General features: G+C 36.2%; 1 protein-coding gene across 9 annotated transcripts in view; it reads left to right on the forward strand.

The window, feature by feature from the left end:
• Nucleotides 1-9,475, forward strand: part of Birc6 (baculoviral IAP repeat containing 6) — a 256,628-nt gene that overhangs the window by 54,617 nt on the left and 192,536 nt on the right. For all 9 annotated transcript variants that reach the window (XR_002820364.1, XM_004627598.2, XM_004627599.2 and 6 more), the window contains exons 5-9: nt 815-926; nt 2,560-2,642; nt 3,848-4,070; nt 4,150-4,310; nt 9,128-9,186. Coding sequence is in view for 8 of the 9 variants with exons in the window: in XM_004627598.2 (XP_004627655.1) it covers nt 815-926; nt 2,560-2,642; nt 3,848-4,070; nt 4,150-4,310; nt 9,128-9,186 (638 nt within the window). In the remaining variant the exon portion in view is untranslated. The remainder of the gene's footprint in view (nt 1-814; nt 927-2,559; nt 2,643-3,847; nt 4,071-4,149; nt 4,311-9,127; nt 9,187-9,475) is intronic.

The following is a 9,475-nucleotide window of genomic DNA, read 5'->3' on the forward strand; positions in this document are numbered from 1 at the left end:
TCCTCTCTCCTCTCTCCTCTCTCCTCTCTCCTCTCTCTCTTCTCTCCTTTCTCTCCTCTCTCTCTGTGTTTGGTAGAGAGAGGGTCTCATTGTGCAGCTCAGACTCAGTGATCTTCCTGTTTTCAGCTTCCACAGTGCTGGGATTACAGGCCTTCGCCACTGTGTCCAGACTCAGTGGCCCGCTTAGCACACCCAGAAATGGGACCGACATGGCATGTGGTGTCTGGGATTGAACCCTGGTCCCTGTGCTTCCCTAAGCAGGTGCTTAGTCCACTGAGCTGTATCTTTGGCCTGGAAATTTCATTTATCGATAAATTTCTGTATATAGTATAGCTGTTCTGGGAAAGGATTTCTTTTTTTTATTTTTTTGTGGAACCAGGGATTAAAAGGATTTCTTTGGAAAAGGCACAGCATACTGCTTTTTCCTTAGAAACAGTGATGCAAATCAAAAGCATCTTTTGAGGATCCTTAAAGTATAGGGCTCTCTATGTCTGTTTCCAGACTCCTTGTTTTCTGTCTGTTCATTTCTAGATTTCTTCTTCTGTACATGGTAATTATACAGTAATTTTATCTACCCCAGGAATTATTTTTTAGCAATAGCCACTTCAGTATTCAGATCTTTTTCCCTTGCCCAGCTTAAAGGATATAAAGGATAAAGTGATCATTTTTAGTTTAAAATAAAAATTTAAATTTGATCATTAGATGATTCATGTTTCTTATAAACTAGTAAAATTTTTTCCTACAGTGTTAAATAGGAATTTCGTTGTATTTGTTTTGCCTCAGTTCAGTTACTCAAAGTCTGTTTTACTTTTAGATCATTGATGTATAGTGAAGCTAATAGACGGGAGACATTTACCTCATGGCCTCACGTAGGCTATAGGTGGGCACAACCAGATCCCATGGCTCAAGCTGGATTTTATCATCAGGTAAAAACCACTTTAAAAATATCTTTTATAAAAGTTTGCCATTGTACCCTTCAGTAAAATTATCAACATTTTAATACTTCTTAATACTTTTGTTTTATGCACCCTAGCCATGTGCTTCTTCATGTGTATATGTGTGTTTTGTTTCTTCCTATACCTTTGATTATACTTTTTTGTATATCTTATATATAATGGAAAAAATATTAAAAAACAACTGAATTACTTAATACACTTAGCTTTTGTTTAGATTTGTCTTTGGGCAAATGTTATTTTTTAATGTATGTTTTCAGGAGCTGGTGAGATGGCTCGGTGGTCTAGGGCACCTGCTTGGAACAAGCTTAGCGAAGCACAGGGACCATGGTTCGGTCCCCCGGCACCATGTGCCGGCCGGCCTCGCCCCCTAGTGGGCTGAGCTGCCCCCCCCACAAATAATAAATAAAAAATAATAAATAAATCATTAAAAAAAAATATATATATATGTTTTCAGTGCTTTACTCCTGCATTCATGACATAGTAGATGCTTAGAATAATACAATAAAGCAATGTTGTGGTTCCTGAAATTTTAATTTTAGTTGAAATGTGAATTATGCTTATAATCTTAGTAACTGATTAAGAAGTTACACTGGAGTAGATCTAGGTGTTGCAGAGGTGTATGTAGTTTTATGTGTTGATAGTGAAATAATTAAGAAAAATAGTATAGTTCTATTTAAGAAAGGAGGAAGGTATATAATGTAAGGATTAACTTGGTGAAATGCTGAGAGAATGGGATAGGATATCATGAGAGCCTTGCTCAGCTAATGTAGAGGGAAAGTATGACAGTGTTTCTTTTCAGATGTATTTCAGTTCATGTTTTAATAGCAAAACTGGGGCTGAGGTTATGTCTTAATGGCACAATGTTTATATGAATTGGATAGACTGGTTTGCTTTTCCTTGTTTTTTTTTTTTTTTTTTTTTAAATTTTGGAGAGAAGGTCTCACCGTGTTGTCCAGGCTGCCTTTAAACCCATGGGATCCCCCTACTCTCAGCCTCTCAAGTGTTGGGATTACGGGTGTGTGCCACCATGCCTGACTTGCTTTTCTTTTATGTGTTTGTATCAGGTATTTTTGTTGTTGTTGTTGTTTGTTTGATGTTTTTTTGAGACAGGGTCTCACTGTATTGTTCAGGCTGACCTTGAATTCATGGTGATCCTCCTGCCTCAATGTCCCAAGTATGGATTCAGTTTTTAATAATAAACCTGTTAGACTTTCCCTTCATATACTTAACTGTATTTAAATACTTTAGTGGTGCAACTGCAAGGTTATAGATGAAAAATTGAATACATATATGCCTCTGTTGACTTCATGGTTATTTTCTGAGGATCCTGTTTTTCAAATACAGTAATTGGAAAGTTATAGATAAAAAATTGAGTACATACATACCTCTGCATTGGTTTCATGGTCATTTTTCTGGTGAACTTGTTTTTCAAATAAAATAACCAATTCATAAACATTGGTATCTGATAACATAGGCTAATTATCTTTTCAACAATATAGAATTTTACTTAAAATTATGAACTTTGATAAGTTGTTTTTACTGAAAAGTTTTTAATAGTGATTAACCCATTGTCTATTTTTCGTCCCCCTTTCAAATTTTGCAGCCTGCCTCATCTGGAGACGATAGAGCCATGTGTTTTACCTGTAGTGTGTGTCTCGTTTGTTGGGAACCTACTGATGAACCTTGGTGAGTCTGATTCTTTCTGGCATAATAAACTAAGTTCTGTAAATGTGCCTGTACATCTTACTTCTATGGTTTTGATATATGGTATTGCTTTTGCTGTATATTTTTGCTATGTCAATTTTGCTTTTATCCTAAGAGAACAGGGTAGCTCTGTTTACAGTCTCTCACATTAGTCAGCATACAGTGTATCTCTGAGGTTAATGGCTTTCTAACCTTTATATGTGGGAACAGCTTAGAAAGTTTAAAGAAAGACAAAGTCCAAGCAAAGATAACCATGAAGAAATACAAAGAAGATACAAAGTGGGACAGATAATTTTGTTAATGTTGATACCTTTTAATATTTGACAGTATTTGAGAAAATATTTGTAGTTGTCATGTCAATATTGACCTGAATTCCTAATATTTTATTTTTCTTACACATTTTTGTTTTCTAGTAAACCAGTTTAGAATTTCTTTATGCTCAGTGAGCATTTATTTGAAAATACAATTGTATCTCTTTATCTGTGAGACAGTGGTTCCAGCCCACTGTGTGGACATAAAAATCTGAGGATGCTGAAGTTCCTTCTATAAAAAAGATGTAGTGTTTGTATGTAACCCACACATATTTTCTTCTGTAATTTCAGTCATCCTTAGATTATTCATCCTACCAAAATAGAATGTAACTGCAGTATAAGTAGTTGTTGCATCTTTTAGGGAGTAATGACAAAAAAGTTTTACACATTCAGTATAGATGCAGTACCCCCGCCCCCACCCATTTATTTTTTCCCCCACAGTTGGTTAAATTCACAGGTTTGGGTCTCCTGCACTTGAAAGACAGAATATAATGTATTACTTATGAACTTCATCTTTCAAGTTTTTTTCTTTTATGTTATTTCCCTAATTGGTTCCTACAGCAGTCAGTGTGTGCAGTATAGCATGAATTTTACTATAGTTTTGGGGGTTTTTTGGTTTTTCAGTTTCATCTGTGAATGACTTTTTATTGGTAATCAAGGTAACAGTTGTTGAGTGTTGTCAAATATTTGATATGTGACTTGGGAATGGTTGTGTCAGTGATCTTGATAAAAATAGAATGATTTGGTAAGGTTAATTCTTTGTCATAGTAGAATACTTTGTTTGCAAAAAGGAGGTGGTCCTGGAGTTCTATAGTATTTTAATATACAACTTAATTGCTTTATTGTTTACCTTTTCTGTTCTTCATCTGTATAAAGGTCGGAACATGAAAGACATTCCCCAAACTGTCCATTTGTGAAAGGTGAGCACACACAGAATGTGCCATTGTCAGTAACACTTGCAACAAGTCCAGCACAGTTTCCCTGTATGGATGGCACTGATAGAATATCTTGTTTTGGGTCTGGGAGCTGCCCTCATTTTCTGGCTGCTGCAACAAAACGAGGAAAGATCTGTATATGGGATGTTTCCAAACTTATGAAGGTATGTTTCAATTTTGAAGAAACAAAAGTTATAACTCATAAAAAAGAGAGTTATAAACTTAGAATTTTTATTTGTTTAGGTGCACTTAAAGTTTGAAATTAATGCTTATGATCCAGCAATTGTACAACAGCTTATTCTGTCTGGAGAACCAAGCTCAGGAGTTGACTCGAGGAGACCAACGTTAGCATGGCTGGAGGACTCTTCTAGTTGCTCAGATATACCAAAATTGGAAGGAGATAGGTATGTTGAATTTGTTTTAGTAGCATTTATATAGATGTTTTTTTTTTTTTTTTTTTTTTTTTTTATTTTTTCTCTTTTTTTTTTTTTTTTCTTTAGCTCTTGGTACCGGGGATTGAATGCAGGACACTGCGCTTGCCAGGCAGGCACTTAAGCCACTGGGCTAGCTCCCCAGCCTTGTGTTTGGTTTATTAGCTACTGTTCTCTTTTACCTTTTTAGTTACTCTACTGAGCTATGTCCCCAGCCTAGTCATTCTAAATAAAGAAACAGAAAAAATTGATCAGGTTGCGATTAGAAAATAAATCTAAGTTTTGTTATTAGAAGTCCAAAAGTTGTATGATTCTCAAAGAGAAATTTTCATGGTTTGTAAAATAACTTTATTTTTTAAATCTCAATTTATGTTAATTGAATTTAACTGCTACAATTGGAAAATAAAGCCTAGTGGTTGGGTTTGTCTCTTTGTGGTAAGAGTGCTTGAGGTCCAGGGTTTAATCCTCAACATAGAAAGAAGAGGAAGGAAGGAAGGAGAGGGGAGAGAGAGTGGTTTTATTTTCTATTAGGATTTACTTTCTATTCTTTTTTTTTGGGGGGGGGCAGAACCAGGGATTGAACTCAAGCCCTTGCACTTGTCAGGGAAGCGCTTATTCTGCTGAGCCATCTCCCTGGCTCCTATCTTCTATTCTTTTCAAAGAGAGTTGAGCCAAATTGTGTTAGTGTCCGTTTTTTTCATTATCCTCTTAAATTTTAAAGTGAGTTTCACTAATGAGTAGTGAAATGACCATGAATGAGGCAAGAGAGCCTAATTATTTAGAATAGTGAATATACCATTAGCAATAATTTGAGGTGCCAAATTATTGCTGTAGAAAAGTTTGGTATAATTGCTTTCTGGATTGGTTAGCTCAGCTTCTCTGATAGGTTCCAGATTTGTTTTGCCTTTTTGTGGCTGTGTCTGATCTGTGTGGGGGCAGCAGAGTTAAAGTAAAACTCTACCTGAATGTGTGTTTACACAAAATTAACATTTGGCTAGACAGGGTGGCACACAGGTAATCCAAGCACTTGAGAGGCTGAGGCAGGACAATTACCATTGCCATGTGTTTGAGGCTAGCCTGGGCTGCATAGTGAATTCAAGGTCAACCTCAACTACATAGTGAGATCCTGTCTCAACACCCCTCCCCTCAAAAAAATTACTTTCATAAGTGTACGATAGAAGGACTATATTGTCCCCCAAGAAAATACCAGATGATCTATAAAGAAACAGTAGTCTCAAATGATATGGTGGAGAGTGTTGAAAATGTAGAGCTTTCATCCCTGACTGTATATCTCAACCCTTCTTTTCCACTGTTTTGGAGGTAGGAGAATTTCAGTCGAGTTGATAGTAAATGTAATGAGTCAGACTACTTCTGACTTTATGTGGTAGAAGATACAGCGCATTTTTTTTTCTTTTAAACCAAAGGTATATGGGTTTTACTAGATTGGATAATATATTAACTGGAAAAATTAAAGGTTATATGGGAAATTTAAAGTAATTAGTGGTATAGCTTGCTTGGGAATTATTTTTGATTATTTCTTTCCAGAAGACATTTGCTTTTGTTTTAAATTTAGGTAGGGGTCAGGTGAAATAGTAGATGCCTGTTATCATAGTACTTAGGAGGCTGAGGCAGGAGGATCACAGTGGGTTGAAGGTCAACCTTGGCTACCTAGTGAGTTCACAGACCAGCCTGGACTACCTGGGGAAACTATGTCTCCAAAAAAAGGGAAAAAAAATTCAGGCCAGGAAAGTTTGAGAACACATTTAATTTAAATAAATGAACATTTTTTTTAGGTACTTTATTGTTGTATCTTGTTGAATTGGTAAAAGAATTTGAGAATTCAACTTTTGAAGATGTTCATAGTCATAGTATAACCGAGATATCCCTGTTGAGTCTAGTTTGTTTAGTTTTCAAGAACACATAAAAGTAATTTTCTTTCAAAAAAAAAAAAAAGAGAGAGAAAAGGGGCCGGGGAGATGGCTCAGTAGAATAAGCGCTTGCTTGGCAAGCACAAGGGCCTGAGTTCAATCCCCAGTTCCACAAAAAAAAGTAATTTATTCTCTCTCTCTCTCTCTCTCTCTCTCTCTCTCTCTCTCTCTCTCTTTCTTGTTTTGGGGGAATAAACCCAGAGCCTCATGTTAGACAAGGGCTCTTTCTGAATGACAGTCCAAAAGATCTTAACTAAAGTTTTTAAGTTAACCATAATTTCTTATTTATCTTGCATGCTTGTTGCTTTGTAACAAAAGTTTTATATCAGGCAAAGGCTTGACTTGGTGGCTGTTATGTAAGTAATATATGTGTGTCGTATAAAAAATTAGAGGCTGGTCATAGTGTCACATATCTATAATCCCAGCACTTGGGAGCCAGGAGGATCGTTGCAATTTCAAGACCAGCCTGGGCTATAAAGTGAGTTCAAGGCCAGCTTGAAATGCATAGCAAGATCCTTGTCTTAAAAAACAAAACATTAGTATATGTAGGTATGGCTCCTGAAAGAAATAGAGTACCCATGATGACACTATGAAGTTGTGTTAACATTTATGTATATCTAGACTTTTCTTCTTTTTTCTCTTAACTCATAGGATTTTTTTCTCCCCAGGTACTGGGGATCAAACTGGGACCTTGCACCTGACAGGCAGGCACCTATTCTGTTTAGCTATCGCCCTGGCCCTAACCCATGTGATTGTTAAAGTGTTATTGAGGGGTAATTTTAATATCTATAAATATATTTTAGCTTTTAAACGTGTAGTTCAGGGCTGGTAAGATAGGTCAGCAGACTGAGTGCCTGCTTAGGCAAGCACAGGGATGGGGTTTCCCAGGCACCACATTACCATGCTGGCCCTGCCCCTGGATGTGCTGAGCCAGCCACAGAGAATGGGCTTGGGGGTGCACGCCTGTAATTCTAGTCCTGGGGAGGCTGAAAACAGGAGTCTGAACTGTGTTGTGAGACACTGTACTAGATACATTAAAAAAAAAGTGTGGTTCAGTCTCTTCCTCCACCCATGATTTTATTATGTAAGAGTTTCAAAATTTTTGTCATAAAAAATACTTATTTACTTTTTGCAGTACTAAAAAATTGAACCCAAGACTTTTGTACTGCACTTTAACCCCAGTCTTTTTTTTTTTTTTTTTTTTTTTGTAACTTTCAGATGCAATCCTTACAAGTTGCTAAGTTTCCTAGATTCCCCTCAAACTTGCGTCCTCCTACCTCGGCCTCCCAGAGTGCTGGGATTAGAGATATGTGCCACCATATAGGGCCCATAGATATTTTAGAAAAAATTTAAGTGATTTTATTTGACAGCATCCCTTGTAACGTCAGCAAACCTGAATTCTTTAAAATGCATTACTACCATATTTTAGCTTTTGTCTTTGTACAGCTGAGCAATACTTGATCGCCACCCTTCTCCCCTATTGTATTTCCTCTCCTCTCCTTCAGAACCTTCCAACTGAGATATATTTCCAGCCCCTTTTTAAATTTTGAGTCAGGCTCTCAACAAGTTTCCCAGGCTTCTTAGAAACTCATGATCTTCCTGCTCCTTCCTCACAAGTAGCTGGGATTACAGGCTAGTGCACTGTGACCAGCTTCTTAAACATTTTAACGGGATTACTGTTCTCTGTATAAAAACAACAAAAATCTGTGCATTTAAGATTTTGGTGTAATATATTCAAGAAGGAAGAATTACTTTTCCTTTCTGCAAAATGTATCTTTTTATAATGGTAGTTACAGAATTTTAGAATCTACTAAAGAGATGTTGATTAATTGAGTGCAGACAGAGCCTAGTACTGGTAATAACATCTTTTGTCAGTCAACAGTAAGGCCAGGAGAAGACAGATACAAAAAGGGGAACTGATGTTATTTTTTGGCTTCTTGAGTGAAGAGCAAGAAGCTATATTTTGTTGTCTACTACTTTCTGAATTTTAATACCTTTTCTGTATATCAAGGTGTTTTAAATAGCCCTTGCAGAACAGAATTACAAAATAAAAATGAAATGTATATACCAATATGTGTGTACACGTGTATTGTACAAATTCATTTCTTTTGTTTTTTAGAGTAAAATATTTTTATTACGGGAAAAAAGCTCCTGTCCTAGAGAGGGACAGATGGGGGGCCCAAGCGGGTTTTCCCTGGTTTACAAATTCATTTCTGTTTTATGGTAACTGCTAGCTTGTGCTTGGATTGTTTGTTTGTTTATTTATTCATTTATTTATTTTGTTTGTACTAGGGATTGAACTCAGGACTTGGCGCTTGCCAGGCTGGCACTTAAGCCACTGGGCTAGCTCCCCAGCCTTGTGTTTGGTTTATTAGCTACTGTTCTCTTTTACCTTTTTAGTTACCTAAATTATCCTTAGTCACTTGGCAGTCTTTAAATTCCCATAATGTTATTATGGATCCTTGGAGGTTTTCACGTCATGTTTGCGATAGACATTTATTTAAAATGATTCTTTTGGGCTTGTTTAAAAATTCCAATATTGAAATATGTATATCTCACTTAAGTAGTTTAATATTTTGTATGTTCCCTATATTTTAGATGTATAATATACATTATTTTAACACATTTCTTATGCTGGGAGTGGTGGTTTATGTCTGTATTTTTCATGGGGAGCATGAGGCAGGACCATTTATGCCAGTTTCAGGCCGGCCTGGGCTACATAGTGAGCTCCTGGTCTGCCTGAACTACATAGCAAGACCTTTTGTCTGGGAAAAACAAAAACCACTATGCTTTTATCTTTGCTTTTTCATGTGATATGTACATTTTTTTGAAGTTCAAATTGTTTTTATTTTGTTTTTTAAGTGATGATTTACTGGAGGATTCAGATAGTGAAGAGCATTCCAGATCAGATTCTGTTACAGGTATGTAAAACATTTTAGATAATGTATTTTTGAATCTTTGAATTTGTATAATTCTGTGTAGAGCTAAATGCAATTTAATTCAAATTCATAATTTTCATTGATATACACAGAAATATGAAATATATATCAAATTTTCAATAAGTAATACATAGTGATTGCTAATTAAAATTTATTTTAATTAATTAATTTTTTGTTTTTGTCGGAACCAGGGATTGATTTCAGGCCCTTGCGCTTGCCAGGGATGCACTTATTCTACTGAGCCATCTCCCCAGCCCCAGCCGTGGCAAGC

Source organism: Octodon degus, unplaced genomic scaffold, assembly GCF_000260255.1.
Source record: "Octodon degus isolate 3935 unplaced genomic scaffold, OctDeg1.0 scaffold00020, whole genome shotgun sequence".
Taxonomy (NCBI): domain Eukaryota; kingdom Metazoa; phylum Chordata; class Mammalia; order Rodentia; family Octodontidae; genus Octodon; species Octodon degus.